At 31.9% G+C, this 20552-nt stretch overlaps 1 protein-coding gene across 1 annotated transcript; it reads right to left on the bottom strand.

Annotated features, from left to right (window-relative positions):
• Positions 1-14232: 14232 nt before the first annotated feature.
• On the bottom strand, positions 14233-16389 carry LOC134686676 (uncharacterized). Its single transcript, XM_063546351.1, has 2 exons — positions 16217-16389; positions 14233-15898 (listed from the first exon to the last, which is right to left on the bottom strand). The coding sequence occupies exon 2, from the start codon at positions 15892-15894 to the stop codon at positions 14233-14235; it is 1662 nt and encodes a 553-aa protein (XP_063402421.1). The 5' UTR covers positions 15895-15898; positions 16217-16389.
• Positions 16390-20552: the final 4163 nt, after the last annotated feature.

Raw genomic sequence — 20552 nt, forward strand, 5'->3', positions numbered from 1 at the left:
CCATACCGCGTAATGACATTTCTCGGTCATAGGAAGTTATATACTTAACTTGATTTAAATATCAAAAGTGGTTCATGTCAAAAACCTAAAATTCTCAAAAATGTAAAAATAAAACAAGGGAAAAAAATCATATAAATATTTGTTTTAATAGTATAAAGAAAACACAGTCATTCAAAATCTTGTAGAAATCGGAAGATATTTAAAAATATCGGCCCATCATATCGGTAAGGTCGAAGCAGTGTAATATATGCCTACTAATAAAAAAAAATGCTGTCATGAATTTTCAATAAATAGTTGGCTTTGGACACAAATAGCTCTGAACATTAAGCAGAGTACTTATGAATGAATAAATCATTCCAATAGGACATTACAGAGCATTTGATAAACGTTCAAAGAGAGAATGTTGCGTGCCATTTTTAAAACAGGCATCATTTTTACAAGACTATCCCGAAAAAAACTTCGATCGGCAAAGTGGTATTAAATCCAATATTTGAATGACAGTGAATTACATTTTATTTTGGGTTTATAATTCCGAGTGCAGTGGAAATTTTTATCAATCAATGATTCTAACTTTTCTCAATGGATAATTATCAAATTCATAAGAAATAAATGACAATTATGTACTGTGAAGAAAGGGGGGATTTGACATTTGAAATTTAGGGATGGGAGAGGTGATTGGATTCTGGAAATTACTATACTGAGGAAAGTCAGCTTTACTTAAAAAATGATGGAAATGAATATTTGGCTTAATAAACTGCTGGAAATATATCTGGCAAAAAGTGAAAACATACGCGCGCAAATATAAACATAATTAGCAAACTAGTAAACATAAGGGATGTCAACTAGTACTCGATTCCAATGTTGGCGTTTAACTGTCATTTTGAAATACCTGCTAGCAGATGCACATGTAGAATATATGAACAAGAGCATTTCCCCAAGGCTTACGTTTTAGCTAAATAATCTTATTGACTCTCCCTTCTCTGTACCAGAGCGTTTCAATAGCAGGACTGTTAGTTACCTTAGAAATTTGAGAAATAGCTACGTCCCAGAAAAAAATAGATAATACTGTTAAATAAGAACAAATTCGCTGCACCCTGTGTCGACCCTCAGAAAATGATTAGTGGTATCAGTAAGTTTCAATCATCACCTCCTTTGTTGATCATTAAAAGAGTTGTTCTACTGTTCCAAAATACTGTTATTTGAGTATTAAATTTTCTTTAGATATTGTTTAATTACTTAATAAGATTATAACCAGTTTACATAATTAGTACATGTAGGACATGAGCTATTAATTATGGTATAAAATTCCTTGGACTATTATCTAGTCCAGGTAATAATGTTGAGGGTTTTACGATCATAAGACAACGACCCACAATACATGTACATGAAAGGGTACAATTTGTGTTTCCACTTTTGTAATTATTTTATCGAACGAATTCTCGAGTATCGCTAGGTAAATCCAACGAGTAATCGATTATTAAGTCTTCACCGAGTTGTCATCCCTAGTAAACTTTCATATTTTTAACTAAAGCGAAGACCGTTGGATTAAGAAGGGACATGATGAACAAGAAAATAAATAGCATGGCATATAGCTAGAAAGACCTGCAAATAACTTTGCACAAGATAGAACAGAAAAAAATGTACGAGTATTTCGCAACCCAAAATTCAGACATCAAATGCATACAAAAGAGAAAATAAAAACGACAAGTTCTTCTTGATCTCTGAGTTTAAGTATAAACATCAGTACTCAATACGTGACCTGTATGAATCATTAATTCGTTCTATTTATAACATGTCCGTATATAAGTTTTATCTCTTGATTTCGATTGTTTTTCTGTGATCGATCTACTTTTCTTAGTTTGAATCAAACAACTGTGTCACGGTAAGTATTTCCTCCAATTATTATGAGATGGTGAATGAACATTGTGTAGAGTTTCCTTGAAAAATATAAAAAATAAATGTGTACAAGGTTATGCCCCACATCAAAAAGCACATACGTTTTAATAAATTAGTAATTATTATCTGATCTTTACAAAAAAAAGTTCATAATTTACTGTTCTTCTGCTCATAACCAGTTATAATTTACTGTTCTAATCATCATAACCAGACATAATAAGTAACCTTACAAAAATATCGGAATCGAAAGGAAATTTGAAATCAGAAATCATTAAATAAAATGGCAAAATCAAAAGCTCAAATATTAAAATTGGTCGTTTTTATACATAAAACACCGAATTTAAAAAAAAGAAATTCTTCTGTTGCATATAAGTGGGCTTGGAACTGTGAAATTTCTAAAAATTTCGATAAATATAAATTAATGAAAATTTTCCTGCATTTACACAATTATTTGTACTCTATCTAAATGATAAACAAATTAAAGTCATAAGAAACGAGTGACCGGTGAAACATTATGTTCTTCCAATTCTTGAACCAATGCATACACACATCATAAACTTAGTCTTCTGTGCACGAATTTATCATTTTTTTCGTGTAAATTTGGTATAATCGTCAATTTTTTTTTCAATCGGTCAGTGTTGTTGTGTAAATATGGCAGGTAATTAAAGTTCGTGTTTTGAAGCCGAAGTTTAACGATGGTCACCTGTTTGTCAACAATCGACAAAAAATAAACAAAAAAGCATGGAAAGAGAGCACGTGTTTAACATGTGAATTCAGATAATAGTTTATTTTAAGGACATCCATGCGTATTGTGATCACCGGATTTTTACGAGATGGGTCACACTGAGGTCACTTTGCATACGGAAAAAATGTCGGGGGAATTGGTTGCTGGAAGCAAGCAATTAAAATAAAGTAAACTTCTTCTAAATATGAATAAATTAAAGAATTTTCTTCAGAAAAAAGTATATGTACATAAGTTTTATAATGAAAACTATCCATTGAGTTAGAAAAAACATATGCATTATTTTTTTTGATTTGAGGTTTCTTATGACTTTAAGTATAACATGCTTACTATTTTAGATTTCTCACGTTTAGATTTCCGCATATAAAATACTCAGAATACTTTTAAAATATGCGAACTAATGAGTGTCTTTTTATTCCACTTTGGATAGAGGTATAAGGGGAGTGTTGAGAAATAACAAAATATGTTTATCAACCACGCATTTATGCGGCTGTACTAAGTCTTGACTCTCTGGCTTTTGATTATTCATATTTTTTAAAGCTGTGGTTCATTCATATGTTTCAGGATCAATTGTGACGTCCAATTTCTCTGCATAACCATTCCAATAGGGTACTACAGAACATTGTATTAAAGTACAAAGAGAGAATACTGCGTGCATTTTTAAAACATGCATTAATTTTTACAAGACTATCCCGAAGGAAATTTCTATCGGCAAAATGGTATTATATCACAAATTTGAATAATCAGTGAATTCCATTTTATTGGGGTTTATAATTCTGATTTCAGTGAAAAATTTTCATCAATCATTTATTGAAACAGTTCTCGGTGCATCTTTTGAATTCATAGGAAATATGTGACAATAATTATGAATTGTGAAGATGGGTCGTTGGTGGGGGGGATGGAGCGGGAGGAGCATTTAAAATTAAGGGATTGGAGTGTTAAGTGAATTCTTGAAATTATTATACTGAAGAAAAAAGAACTTTATTTTATCTGGATAGAAATTAACATTTGGCCTGATACACTGCCGGAACATGTGGAAGTAAGTCGGTAAAATAGTGAAAACTTACGCGCACAAATAGAACCACGATTAGCAAAATAGAACAGATCGATTTTTTTTTTAATTAAAGAGAAGACTGTTGGATTAAGAGTGGACATTATGACTAAATAAATGATTAACATGGCCTAGTAAGAACGGAAAATAAAAAACTTTACACAAGACAGACTGAAAATATGTACTCTGCAACGCAATATGCCGAAATCAAATATAAACCAAAAACAAAAAACAATCAAAAGTTCATGTTGATCTCAAGGTTTGAAAATAAATCTCTTAACTCAATACTTGACCTGTATAAATCATTTATTATTATTTCGTTCTATTTATAACATGTTTGTATATAGATTCTATCTCTTGATTTCGATTGTTTTTCTGTGATCGATGTACTTTTCTTAGTTTGAATAAAAACAACTGTGTCAGGGTAAGTATTTCCTTCAATTGTTATGATATTGTGAATGAACATTGTGTAGAGGTTCCTTGAAAAATATATTTTAAATTTGTACAAGGTTATGCCCCACCATTAAACACCACTTACATTAATCTTTTCACCGTTTCAACATATATTTAAATATTTCAGTAATACATATTTGTACCGATAAGTTTGTTATCTGCATGTTGATATCGTAAAATATCAGCTGTGAGACATAATACGACGCTTTTGGTCGAGTGAGCGTAGCGAACTAGATCAAAAAGCCTTCATATAATGTCAAGCAGCTGATATTTTACAATATCAATATAAATCTCTATTTATCAACACCAGTTATAATTTACTGTTCTTATCCACATAACCAGTCGTAATATGTAGAAGAACAAAAATATCACAATCGAAGGAAATGTCAAATGATTCAATAATTTTCAAATTAATAATAACACTCATATAAACCATCGAAAGTGTTGAACTTTTCGAAAAAGTAATGATTTTCTTATCCCAGGCATAGATTACCTTAGCCGTATTTGGTACAACTTTTTGGAATTTTGAATCCTCAATGCTCTTCAACTTTGTACTTGTTTGGCTTTATAATTTTTTTTTATATGAGCGTCATTGATGAGTCTTATGAAGACGAAACGCGCGTCTGGCGTAATAAATTATAATCCTGGTACCCATGATAACTATTGAATAGATATATTTATTTTTTTTCTCAAGAAAATACTCAACCATAGAGGTATTTCAATTAAGGATGACAAAGGCTCAGGTAAACTCGGTTATAAAGACAATTTTTTTTTATAAACACGGTGATATAAAAAAAATACATATTAATATATATTAAACATTTTTGTTTATATAAATAAGGCCGTTAATTTTCTCGTTTGAATTGTTTTACATTGGCTTATCGGGGTCTTTTATAGCTGACTATGCGGTATGGGCTTTGCTCATTGTTGAAGGACGTACGGTGACCTATGTTTGTTCATGTCTGTGTCATTGTGGACAGTTGTCTCATTGGCAATCATACTATAACTTCTTTTTTTATATATACTTTTTTCTAATTAATCCTTTGTATATTAATTATGACTTACAGGGAAAATCATAAAAACTGCTGCTGCTATAAATTACGATAGGAATCCTGTTCTAGATAACGTTCTATATATGTGATGCATGTATTGCAAAATACGATTACTCTGTCGATGCCTCCGATCTTGTAAACTGCTTTTCCTCAGTTGGTGTTTTGTTTACTTTAATTGGTCTTCTTAAGAGATCATGGAATTTTACACCGGTAAGAAAACTATGCTTTTGAATTTACATAAGGTAACAGTATCTTTTCATTTCGATGTCTGCTTAATTGGTGATTTTCTCTCTTTAAATAATTAAAAATCTGGTAACTATGTTGAACGTTTCTATCCCATTAAATTTGAGATGAAGGGATACAACAGATACAGTTTTGTCTGCCTCATAACAGTACTTACATTTACAATTTTATAATGAAGGTTGGTTGAAAATAAAACTGTACGACAAAACAGATTATTTCAGCTTTCCAATTGTGAACTTTCCATTTGTATGCAGCAACACCTTCATACGGAGTATATATCTTCTAGTTCATATGATATTCCATTGCTAATAATACCTATCATGATTTCCCTGATTGAGGATTCCTGCTCACAAGAAAACTATTCATCGAACCGTTCCAATGGGAAAGTTGAAATCATCCCTACGTCAGTTTTACGGACGACATCACAACTTGATTGACCGTTATGGAATATTTGCTTTGCAGATTCCAGAATTCAGCTGATATTTTCATAAATGTTTTTTTTTATAATTATTTTGTATTATGTGTTCATTTTCATTTATTAATTTCTAAATTTTACTATCGTTAATTAAACGAGCTCTAACCTTCCTGTTGTATTTTTGTTGTTACTGCTCAATTTTACGTTTTTGTCTTGTTATGTAATCGACTGATGTTAATAAACTGCTAAGGAAAAATGGTTGACTAGGATTAAATAGTAAACACTATATCTTGTATTTACAATTGTATTTAATTAATTTGAAACTTTACACATCAAAGAATGCTGTCATTTACATAACAGTTAAGTAGAAGAATACCCAAAAGCATTAATGGACAATTTTGTGGGGGTTTTTTTGTGTTTTTTTTTTCGTTTTGCAATTTACTTCACGACATATTTTTGGCCATTTTTCATTTATATTTGCACGTTTTGACCCATTCAGTTTTGACGTCTATGTCTTCTCCACTTTTAAAAGACATTTTATTTCAATGCAATTGAACTCTGACTGGCGAAATTATTCTTACAAAGTATTCCTATAAAGCTTGATATTACCATTTACAGTTGGAACGTTTTTATTTCGGATCGGTGCATCCACGACTTGTAGATATATTACACTATGACATCTTGCATATACGTTTGATTCTTTCTGTCTGGGCTGAAGAGATTGCTAAATATTTGAATAGGTCATGTTCTCTTCAAACGGACGACTGTATGCATTAGCATCTTCCTGCAGGTAAGGCTGTTGGTGTGCTGACAGCAATGCCTGATACCCATCGCTTTGTATCACGAGGGAGCCGGACGTCTGTTGATCTTCTATTTCTTCATATTCATGAACAATTGCCCTTTTTGTTGAATTGTTTCGGTGTATTTCACCGTCATCGTAATTATTAGCTTCAATGTCATTTGGATTTGTACTTTAGTGTTTTTCTAAATTTCGATTAATGTATGCCTTTGGATACTTTTCGTATGCACAATAGCAAACAATACTCAAACTGATAATAAGGAAAATTCCAACTCCCAGCAATGAATAATTTGTAACTTCTCTATTATGCCTACAATCAAACACAATTAATGCTGTTAGACAGCTTTCAATTTGTTCCGTTAAATGTGTTTATCGCGGCGTCAAAGGCAATAAAACATCATACAAATGAAGCTGTTCAATATCAAATCCAAAATATCGTTAACCAAACATTTAAATACTATAGTATGCTAAATGTTGACTATTAAAAAATCTAAAAGATGCATGTGATATTCTGGATTTTATTGTCGATTTTTTTTTGTAATTATTTGTCATATCATGCTGCTCGCTTGAGATAGAAAATTATCGCTAGAAACTAAGGAGGCACGTTGCGTTGCTAATGAAATTGAAATGAATGTGTCAGCGTAGTCATAGGCAAAATAGCGATAAACCGATTATAATTGATCATCGCAACTCGATTGCTTTTCTTGCTTTCGCCGTACCGGCTCAAGCGAGAAAATCAATCTCGTTGAGATGATCAACGATAAACTATAGATATACTTATACACGTTTTCTTTGTTCTAAATATTCGATTGCCAATCAATACCAAAGTGTTTCTACAATAGGAAAAGCAACGATGTTGATTTTTTTCAATCGTCATTTCGATTGAATTAATTTAACGGTTAAATGATAAATTTACTTTGTCAAACTATGCTAGCAGATACAATTGGGTATTCGAAGTGCTAACGTATCACTTGAAATAAGAATTTGTAACCAAATGTGCATAAAAAAATTAATATGACCCCTTATATTATTTTTATTTCAAACGATTGAAACCAGCTTTAATAACAATAAGTTTGTGTTAAAAAAAAACATAATAAAGAGATCAAAACTTGCAACTATGTATTACTTTATTTATGTGTGTAATTAGTTTGAGTAATAAATTCATAAAATGTTTCATTTTCGTGACAGGTTTTAGAGGTTGCAATTTGTAAATACAGCTGTTTCTCAAACCACACCTCGTTTGGGGAGATATATATCGTATAGAAGGTTCCTTTCGCGGGTTTTAAATTTTCGCTTATTTTCGCGGATAGAACAAAACCGCTCAAATAAATTCCGCCAATTGAAAAGTACACATGCAAAGGTAATTTTTCTATCGATTTATGAGTTTCGAACAGCGGTATAATACCATTGCCTTTTTATCGATTATTGTTTCAAATCCGCCAAAACAAATCCGTTAATGTGTTTGTATACATGTACCTAATACAATGAAATCGCGTAGTTTTGCACCAGTGAAAATAACCCGCTATACAGTAATATTCATTGATAATTTGATTAATTGATTACTGGTTCCAAGATATGATCTCTATGTTCCATCCCAAAGTGCTAAAATTCGGGAAAGCTACCAGTATAAAAACATACTATTTTTGGGGAAAATGAATTCCGAATAAGGCGAAAAGTAAAGTTTGGGAAGATGAAATTGCTTCTGCTATTGTTTCTGATTTTGAAAAATAATTGTGATAAACAAAATATTTAAACAAGCAACCAATCCATCAATCATTCGATAAAATGATGAAAAACATATCGTTTGTGAGTAGGGATAATAACTATTAAAAAAACCGACAACATCGTATTATGAATTGTCTATCAAAAATAGATAAACGAGAAAATAAAGGTAAATGTGTGATTTGGCAAACAAACAAGATGTTAAAAGAGTTTACAAGAATTTAGATACAGAAAAGTGTGGAATTTGATGCGACTGTCATAAAAGTGAGCAATTGTAGCGCTTGAAAACCAGATGCAATCTACCATTTTCTACCAAGTCAGGAGTATGACAGTTGTTGTTCATTCGTTTGATGTGTTTTATCCTTTGAATTTGCCATTTCATTAGGGACTTTTCGTTTTAAATTTTTCTCGGAGTTAAGTATATTTGTGATTTTCTTGTATTTTGACTATGCCCTTATCTCTATTATGTTTTCTATAATCCACTTAAGAAAGCTTTCCTTTAAAAGTTTTGACAAACTGACAAAAAAAAGAAAAGGATGCTTTAATATATATTGATAAAACATACCAACTGTTTCGTACTAAAAAAAAATTGACTAGATGAACAGTCTTTTCAAATTGCACATAGTCTTTGTTCTCCTCTTATATTTATGTGTTTCCGACAGTTTTAGTTTGTAACCCGGATTTGTTTTTTGCTTTTCTCAATCAATTTATGAATTTCGAACAGCGGTATACTTCTGTTGCCTTTCTTTATTAATTATTTCAGGAAAAATAAATTCTGATCAGACAACAGTTATCACTAAGCAAGATAAAGATAGGGGTTGTGTCATGTGACCTTTATCACTAAGCAATAAGGAGGATGACATAACATAGAAAACTAAAGAATAAGCAACACGAACACCAACCCTACTCTCTACACTAATTGTTGGTGAAAAAGAAAATGTTCCCAAACGGAAACGATCACTTTACGGAGTTTAAAGCTTTATTTCTATGTTTAATTAAATGTCTTACATTTGTATTTTACTCTCTTTTCATTACCACGGGTCTTAAACTTGAACCGCACATTTTCTACACATTTTTTTTGGCTTCATAGATTTGTTGAAAGAACCATTAAACGCAACAAAATGTGCATCTGGGTAAATACAATTGCTTTTATACTACAAAAAAATCATTACTTGTTTATCTATAAGGAACTCTAAGCTCATAGGAATAGTCACTGATATTGTAATATTTAATTTTACTATCACAGTGAATAGGTATTCACAGTGAATAGGTCTCGTATCAAAAAGTATAATCACAAAAATACTGAAATCAGAGGAAAATTCAAACGGAAAGTCCCTAATTACATGGCAAAGCCAAATGACAAAACAAAACACATCAAACGAATGGTCAACAACTGTCATATTCCTGACTTAGTACAGGCATTTTCAAATATAGAAACGGTGGATTAAACCTGGTTTTATAGCGCTAAACCTCTCGTTTTTAATTCAGTCTTTGTATCATCTTATTTTGCAGTGTCAATATTGTCAGTATTTGATTTAAAACGAAGCAACTGCTTCAGACACTAACATCATTGGAGAGGTAAGTGTAATGGGAGCAGTCCTTGTGTGTCAAGTTTTGTGTTTAGCTGTATCGATCATTTGCGACAAATATTAATTATTGACGATATGGACTGCGTCAATAGACAGAATTCATTTTCGACAGATTACCTATGTACACAACATTATTATACACAATAAATTGAAATATATTCAGGAACTTACAAGTATGATTTATGAAATAAGTGTAACTATTGTTGCTAAAAAAAATGAAAAGGGACTAAACAATTGAAAAATCTATAAGATGGTGTGTTCGTAGTTATTTCATATTAAAAAGATCACCTGGAAAAAAATCAATTTGAAATGTATCAGACAATCTAAAAAAATGAAATCCTAGACTCATGAAATAAAACATTGAGATTTGGTATAAGGTCGCCAATGAGACAACTATTCTAAAGGACATACGACGCGTGTGTTATATAACCTATGTGTCAACATAATGAATGCAGTAACTCACATTTCCGGGTTATTCAAGAGAATGCTAAAAAACCAATTTATTTCAACGTTCTTTTCAAATTTTCCAATTACAAGGTAATCTAATCGTGTTGGTTTTGTCCTAATTCATCAGAATACAAATTAAGGATATGTTTTCTAGAACGCCAATTTTCCATTTTCTTATCTGACATTTACATCACTGGGTCAATGCCACTGCTAGTGGACGTTTCGCCCCCGAGGGTATCACCAGCCCAGTAGTCAGCACTTTTGTGTTGACATGAATATTATTTATGTAGATATAGGAAGATGTTGTGGGAGTGCCAATGGGACAACTTTCCATTCAAATAACAATTTAAAAAAGTAAACCATTATAGGTCAATGTACGGCTTTCAACGTGGAGCTATGGCTCACACCGAACAACAAGCTATAAAGGGCCCAAAAATTACTAGTGTAAAACCATTCAAACGGGAAAACCAACGGTCTAATCTATATAAAAAAATGTGGTCATTTTTATAAACTTCCTGTTAACAAAACTTTGAATTTTTCGAAAAACTAATGATTTTCTGATCCCAGCAATAAAATACCTTAGCCGTATTTGACACAACTTTTTGGAATTTTGGATCCTCAATTCTCTTTAACTTTGTTTCGCTTTAAAACTATTTTGATATGAGCATCACTGCTGAGTCTTATGTAGACGAAACGCGCGTCTGGCGTTCTAAATTATAATCCTGCTACCTTTGATATCTATTGACCATTAATCTTTATATTTTTCTATGACATTGTGATGCTTTGTGACAATAAATCAAGGGAAATACTCAAAGAACTAAAATAGAAACAAAGGCAATGTTGTTAAAAATACATAGGTAGCTATATAATAATCAAATCTATCCGGAATTAAATACAAAACTGAAATTGACAAAATAGAAATCAACGTTAATGAACTCTTTAGTTGTATGTATGAGTGTATGAATGCATGTACAAATGTGTATGTAGGTTTCAAAAAGATTCCTAAATGTGTTGCCATAAAAGGCTTGTGTAATATATTCCTGACTCAGTGATATTTGGTAAGCAGTTCTATTAGCATTAGGATATCTTATTTCCGTGGAGATTATTTGGCATTGTATATTTACTTTTCGTTCATTGACATATACATGATATATGTTTTGCATGATGTTTAAATATATAAAGAAATACTTTTGTGTGTATAAGTATGATAAATAAATTAAGATTGTAAAGAAGGAATGAACTTACTATCATAACTCTAACAATATAACTCTATGTAGACAACATGTATGCACACTATCGTATAACATGTATTTCTTAGAAATTCTACAGCACTTCTGGACAATTTTAAATCTCGGTCTTTTATGAAACCAATTCTAACATACTAACATACTTTTGATTTTTTAACCCTGTATGCAAACATACCCCATGTGAAATATAAAAATGTTTTGTGTTAACATTGAACAACAAAATTTCTCCCTATGTGACGTATACATTTGCTGACGTCAGACACGCAAAGGAATGGATGTGTTCTTAATTTGATAGAAGCGTGTGTGCTATTTTGTAAAATTGTTTGTTTTAAGATTGCAACACAGTGATGACTGCTATACCCATATTTTGACTATTTTATTTAGTATGTCCGTTTTGTTCACGATTCGTTCTAAATATAACGGAATTTGATGAGACTGTCGTAAAAGTGAGAGGTTTAGCGCTATAAAACCAGGTTCAATCCACCATTTTCTTCATTTGTAAATGCCTGTACCAAGTCAGGAATATGACAGATGTTGTCCATTCGTTTGATGTGTTTTGTCATTTCATTCTGATTTGTGATTAGGGACTTTCCGATTGAATTTTCCTCGGAGTTAAGTATTTTTGTGCATTTACTTTTTATGCATAAGGAAGCTGACAATGTGACCAGAATGTAGTACTTTGGGGCAAAAACGAAGATTTTATCATAAAATCTGAGAAATATGAAGCCGGACAGTTTGTCTAATATTACTGTTAAATGAACAATAAACATAATTGTTAATGGAAACTGAGAAAATTTTGTAACCAGATATTTTTTTGTTTCAAGTCAGAAACAGAAACTACGATTTTTATCATCAAATCTCAGAAAACAGGAAAATGCAAATTTCATCAAAGGTTATGTATTTAAATAAGCAGGAAGAATTGAATATTTAGTCAATTGACTTTTTAAACTCACACTAAACTGTTAAAAAATAGTTTTATACTTATCACAAGTCAACTTTTGCTAATATGTAAATAATGATAATAAAATCAACGGTACCAATTTTGTTGCACCAGATGCGCATTTCGACAAAACATGTCTCTTCAGTGATGCTCGTGGCCAAAATATTTGAAATCCAAAGCTTATATAAAGGATGAAGAGCTATAATCCAAAAGGTCCAAAAAGTATGGTCAAATTCTAGAAAGGAATCAGAGCTTTGAATGAGGGAGATACATTCCTTAATTTATAATAATTACTAATATTTTGTAACAGCAAATTTATTAACACAAAAAAATCCGTATTTTCATGCCAGTACCGAAGTACTGGCTACTGGGCTGGTGATACCCTCGGGGACTAATAGTCCACCAGCAGAGGCATCGACCCAGTGGTAGTAATAAAATCAACGGTACCAATTTTGTTGCCCCAGATGCGCATTTCGACAAAACATGTCTCTTCAGTGATGCTCGTGGCCAAAATATTTGAAATCCAAAGCTTATATAAAGGATGAAGAGCTATAATCCAAAAGGTCCAAAAAGTATGGTCAAATTCTAGAAAGGAATCAGAGCTTTGCATGAGGGAGATACATTCCTTAATTTATAATAATTTCTAATATTTTGTAACAGCAAATTTATTAACACAAAAAAATCCGTATTTTCAAGCCAGTACCGAAGTACTGGCTACTGGGCTGGTGATACCCTCGGGGACTAATAGTCCACCAGCAGAGGCATCGACCCAGTGGTAGTAATAAAATCAACGGTACCAATTTTGTTGCACCAGATGCGCATTTCGACAAAACATGTCTAAAACATGGTGGATACTAGTATAAGAAGATATGTTAGGAGTGCAAATGAGATAACTCTCCATCCAAGTCACAATTTGTAAAAGTGAACAATTATAGGCTAAAGTACGGTCTTCAACACTGAGCAATGACTATATGATTTAAAATAAGAATTATAATAAAACTATCCTGCAGAACTCAAACGAATGAATCTGATTAAGGTCACAATACGGTCTTCAACAAAGAGCAAAATCAATACCGTATAGTCAGCTATAAAAGTCCCCAACATGACAAAATATGAGTCAATTAAAGACAAAACGACACCGGCCTGATTTATTACAAAACAATAAAACAAAACAAATGTAACAGACGATAACCACTACATTACATGCTCCATACCTGGGACCCTATGCGACTCATGGCGCTAACGGGAGTTGTAAGTTGTAAATATACCTGGTACAGGCACATTCTGAATATGACAGGGCTGGATTTGTTATTCATTAGCTCACCACTAAAACCTTGGACAGTGGTATAACAGGTACAAGGTAAGTACACTATGTACACACCAGTTAAAAATGGCTTGATTTATCAGATCGGTATGCAGCAACAACAAAAATACACAAATATAATGACAAAAGACACAATTTGTCCATCAACGAGTACTTACTGTTACTGGGAGCATGTTTAAAGCCAATAACTACTAATGAATGTTATTCCAGAATAAAGTATACTTATTGTCAATACGCTAGTTGAAATAAAATAGGTAAACCTTTAAAGTAATCCAAAAGCAATGTAATTTATTTGTGTTTAAAATTTTATTTTTATTTAGCTTCATACAGGAAAGCATCATTGAATTCATTTGCAACTAAAATTTTGTTCGTAGATTGGTCATAGTGCAGAGCCCGGGGGTATTTCAATCCATCATCACTTGATAAAAGTTGTCTGTGTTGTTTTCCATCTCGAGAAATGACAACAACGTTGTGTGAATGATACCCAACTACAAACACGTTTCCATCATTATCTACGCAGATGCCGTATGGAGTGTCCAGAACACTAATATCACTGAACTTCCACATTATCTTACCATGAAAATCACAGCAGGTTACACTATCCTCGTTATAGTCTGTGTAACACAGTTTGTCCCCGAATGTTGTAACGTACGATAAGCCGGAAAGTTCGTGATTGATAACATTGGAAGTGGATTCATCACTAAGACTTATCATCTGTAACCCTTTCTCCCTGGCACAATAAATCAAATGGCCATCATTGTATGCTACTCCATCATTGTCTGAATGTACTTTTATTGTTTTTGTCAGTTTGTTTTCCTTTATGTTTATTATATTCATCTCATTTGAATAGCTACTAGACGTTACAGCAATACATTCATTACCGATAAATACCACATCAAACGTACCACAGACATTACTCATTTCAAAATCTGTTGATCCATCCGATTTCAATACGCTTATTTTCTTTTCGGAAAAAGAGGAGAATACCATCCGACCATCAGGGAGTATAGAACAACCTCTCATATTTGACAGATCTGTATTAATACGTTTCTGTAATGTCAGAATCAGGTTATTGATATTTCTGGTTGAAGGAGCTACCATAATCTGGGCTTGTCTGTCCTTCCGTTTTAGAATGGTGAAATCACATGGGTCTAAACTAACACTGATTTCTCCAAACTTCTGCACGCTGGCTGCGATTTCCTGTAAAGATTTGTCTATTTGCATTGAAATATTGACTTGAATAGTGGTGTCGCTTTTTGTGAGCGATTGAATGAATTGTTCTGCGATTGCTAAATCGTTTTCTACATGCTTTATTGACGTAAATGCATGCAGATCCGAAGCATTCTGTTTTATATTAGCAAACAGCGCTTGGTAGTTTCCAATCTCTTGTTCCTTTGTTTTCAGACTTGTCAACAACTTTCGAATTTCGATGCTTTCTTTTTGTTCCATCACCATGAGTTCGTTCATCAAATCATCCTGAATTTTATCAAGATAATTATTTATCGTCGACCTTGTTTGATTTATTTCTCCTTCAATTTCTCTTTTCGTGTTTTCTAGCAATATTAAATTTTCTTCCCGGTTAGCGGTGATTCGTTTTATATTATCGGTAATTTCCAGCAAGGTTTGTTCGATTTCATAAAAGGCATTTGATGCTTTTACGTTTTTTATGACTTCATTGATTTCAGTTAATTCTTTGCAATCTTTATGAGATTTCACACAATACTTACAGCAAAGACAGTCATGATTTTTACAGAAAAGTTCGTATAGCCCTTTATGTTTCTTGCAGACTCTGGTCGTTAGTTTCTGGTATTCAACTATGAAAAGTGCTGCATGGTGTCTTGTCCCTTGTGAAACACTGTGATGTTCTTTACATTTTTCACAAAGACCTTCTTCACATTCGAAACACCAAACTTCTGATTGTACGGTTATCTGCTGCTGATTACAAGCACCACAAATATTCAAATTGCTGGCCATGATTCTACAAAATAAATGTTTAATGATTGTATGTGCATTACATTCTATTCAAACTATTATGTCAACAATGTAAAAAAAGCAGCAGTGGTTTTACTGATGGACAAAAGAAGTTCAATTGACAATATTTCTACATTGAAATCAACCATTGGTAGTCGGTTCCAATTGCATTAACAATAACTTGATTCATTTCGGTTATTTCGTTTAAGTATAAATAAATAGTGATTTTTATTAAATGTCAAAGAGACTCACAACTCAGAACACGAATAACCAAAAGACAAAAAATGGTGTTTTTTTTCAATACCAGGAAAAAGAATACACTTACCAAGAACTATTCGAGATCTGCCTTCAACGCCATATTCTCCAAAAACAAAGTATCAGAAAATTGGAACAGTCATTTGAGGAATATCAAATGCGCTCTTTAAATTTTTAAACCTATTGTTTTCAGATATAATCTCACATCCGTGATTCATTATCGATAATTTCATTATTTAGACATGTTTAGTAAATAATTTGAATGAACTATGAAAACATATTCTTATATAAATATAAGGAAATGTTAAAAATGTCAATTAGATATATCTACAAAGTGATCTTATCGTCTGAATATTTTATTATTTAAGAATTCACGATCAAATCATGTTTCCTAGAACATCAATTAAAGAAATTACCATTTAACTTCGTGTGGAGGTTTAAGGCTTTTTCTATGAAAAAAAAAAAATATTCTGATCCCAACTTTGTTGAAAAAAATCAAGCGGATGAAAAAATCTTACCATGCTTACTCAGAAACGCTATCAAGAAAATAATCAATTGAATAATATTAAACACTTTGCGAAATGTTCACCTAAATTGTATTTTAATTCGAAAGATATATTTGAAGTACTAATAACTTGATTCATACAATTTAAATTTACAAGAGATTCAAACTTTAACAATTTCTCACAAAATAAACATGTCATCCATCTAAAATCGTTGTTCTAATGTCAACTTAATTGATAAACTGAATAAGAATCGATAAGTTATCAATTGGTGCTACGTGGAAAAAACGACTTCTAATAAGACCTGTAGGTTGATATATACCCCGCAATATAAATAGCAAATTTCAGAATATTAACGTTGAATTAAAAATATAAAATTAAGGTTTTATTTTGAGTAAACCCCCGCTCCTTTTCTAATAGGACTAGACTTTTATCTTGAATCGTAAGATTTTTTATGTAATATTTGGAAGCTTTGTAACTATTTTTAATGTGAACAAAAGACTCTAGGGACCACAGATTGCAGTAGAAAGGAAAGCAATCAGGTTAAACATTCACCGGTAAATATAGTTAAATTTTCACATATTCAAACCTATTTAAAAACTAAAGTTGATAAAAAGAAATCAGTGTTAATGTACCTAATTTGTATGCGTATCGCTGTTTAATTGTGTGTAAGGGTGTGCGCTTGAAATTGATAAAATTCGAAAATACATACCTTAAAAATACAGTGTACTTGTTAAATAATTCACTGGATTTAAATAGTCCGGGGACATAACTCTTCATAACTAAATACTTTAAATGATTTAAAAAAAAACATCCTTATGAAGAATTTATCTTTCTATTTATAATTTACATGCAGTAAAACGCGCACATTAGTTGACCTTAATTAATTAATGTATATATCTGAAAATCTGATTAAAATCAATTATTTAACTTCGCTCCATTATATTTGATTTTCGTTCATAACGACAGTGACTTTCTATACTAACGGGACTGGTCACTTATAACGATGTCTTTACAAATTATCAGATTGAACTCGGTCGTACTTGATGTCACGTGACTTTATAGTAAATCATTTCACATTCTTGAAGTCTTTTTCATAACTATATATTCGTTTTTATGAAATTTTATACATTTTGTTTTTGAAAAATGTTGTTTCTCAAAAGATTTCTCGGATCTTTTTTTTTCAATATTGATCTTTGAACTTGAGGAATTTTACGTTGAATTTTCAGTAGCCGCCATCTTGTTTGATATGTCAACCATTTTACACAACTGGGATGTTCTTCAAAACGATACGTCTTCAAGTTTAATTATTCATCATTCTTTCAAAATATCATATTTTTTTGTCATCGTAAATGGCTATTAATAAGATTTTATATTGACAACTATTAATAATTATATAATTACAATGTACTGTGAATAACTCAAATAAATACAAACATCGCATATCAGAGATACTAAACCAAGTTTTTTGTTTGATGGTAGCTTTAAACAGGCAGCTTTGTAATCAGTAGAAACGAGTCCCGTTAGTATAGAAAGTCCCTGATTACGACTGCTGTACCCCTTTATGTTTGTGGACAACATAAACAGACATAATAGATCATTATAGGTAAAAATGTTAAAAATAGGGGTGCAGCAGTTAACATTGTGTTATAATCTTAATCACTTTGAAAACAAACAAATATTAGACAAAGCACATTAGCAAAGATGAAAGAAAAAAATACAAAAAAATACCATAGCACAATAACACAACGATGGGGTGTATAAGTACAGAGCCACGTCATGTAACAAAGAAACTCAAAAGGCATATTAGGTAGCAATACACAGTTAGAAGTTTAGTTTCGCATTATTGCCCCTGTGAATTTTTTTAAATATGAAAGTTTTTGTACTATAAAATTGATTTTTAGATGAATGAAGAATAATATAGCCTTCTTAGTGGGTTTATATGAACATTAAGATTGATTTTAACATGTTTTATAGGCCATTTAAGTGATTGACAGTCCGTATTTTTCTATCCGTACCGTTCATAGGCAGTGATCGGGAAGGACGTGCGCCCTGCGCCTATAGCGCAAATTCACCAGAAATGGCGCATAGAGTGACAAATGTAAGCGCCCACGTGGCGCACGATATTTTTCACATTGTTTTGAAACGTTTAGATATCGTCAAATAGATTTCCGATCGTGTTCTGTGCCGCCATGTGTGTGTACACAACTGCATAATGTTCCTCCAATCATAGGAGCACCTATATTTTTTTAGGACGTCTCGGGTGTTTTCCTATGGTAATAGAACCATGCGGTTTAACGTCTCGGGTGTTTTCCTATTGTAATAATAGAACCATGCGGTTTAACAGATAACCCAAAAAACGTAATCAACCATCATTCATGATATAATTTTTTATAAACAACTTTACATTTGTGAAATTTGGCTATTACAGACGAGATTTAATTTAGTTTAGCTTGCTATTATTTCGATTGAAAACCCCTGAAGCCTTTTTATGAATATAGTTTTTGTCTCCATAAAAGGCGCTTAATTGTCCTTGTCATTTTTTGGTCTTTGGCTCGTTTTGACATTTTGTAAACATGACTACAGCGTATTATTGTTTTGTTCTATCAATTAATGGTACTACTCTCTACTGTTATTCTTGTCATCATGATGAAGTAATAATAATAATACAAGAAGTGCAGGAGACGTTCCTGAAATGTCCTCTAATACGGAACGTCTGGAATGAGTATGGTATCGACGAAGACCCAAATTTAATGTAAAATTAAAAAAAAACATGAACATGAACAAGCCAAGGCAACAATAACAGTTTAAAGGTTATCTTTAATATTGTCCGTTTTGGAAGAAGTTATTGTATATTCATTGAAATTACAGAATCACTGGAACTGATATCCATGATATTAGTTAAAATCATAAAGGTAAGTATCAACACCTCTTTTCCAAAACATGAAAAAATAATGATATTTTTTATTTTTTTACAGAAGTCAATTCAAATGGCCCACTCATTTGACAACATGGCCCATTATTTTTTAAAATGGCCCATTTAATTTATTATTGAGGGGCCCTGGGCCCATAGTGAAAAAAACCTTCCAGATCACTGCATAGGTCCATAAATTATTGTAGTGTTTATCAACAAAGATTTTGCGCTCGATCTTTTCAATTCAATTTTATGGAAAAACGAGCAGAAAGGCATATGATTTTTTTGGACCACTTGATAGATATAAACCTATGAATTCAGGAAAGGTATCACTGTAATTCATTGAATTTTTCCTTTAGACCAAATTTTGGAGACTTTTGTGACATGTTCACCCCCCTTTTTTGCTATATTTTGTATCTAAGAAATGCAGATTGTTGCCATGGTTACACCCAAAAGGGATTATATTTCACCCTTATGACCATTAGAAATCAAATCTATGGAAGATTCTCTTTCTACAAGTATATACATGCATAACACACATATAAAGCCTTCTTTGTTAGACAGGAGGGGAAAGTGGGTGTTTAAAAATTATGAGTGTCAATTTTAAGTTTTTTTCCTAACTGTGTATTGCTACCTTATAGACAAAGCACATAAGCACAAAAATAAAAGACACGAGTACAAATAAAATACCATAGAACCATAACACAATGACGGTATGTATAAGTACAGAGTAGAAGTCAAAATGGATATCACCGAAAATCAGACTGAACAGTACAAGTAATATTCATAAAGACAAACAAAAGAATATTATAACTGTTAAACACGTTATTTTAAAATATAAAATGATGAACAACGTCAAAACCCAGAACCAATACTTCAAGACCATGAAGACCATCGTGTTTTTTTTGTGAAATTGATACGGAATATGTATCAACATAGTCTTAAAATTGATACCTTCCGATGAACTTGTTTAGAAAAAGGACTTGACG

This window comes from Mytilus trossulus, chromosome 10 (genome assembly GCF_036588685.1).
Source record: "Mytilus trossulus isolate FHL-02 chromosome 10, PNRI_Mtr1.1.1.hap1, whole genome shotgun sequence".
NCBI lineage: Eukaryota > Metazoa > Mollusca > Bivalvia > Mytilida > Mytilidae > Mytilus > Mytilus trossulus.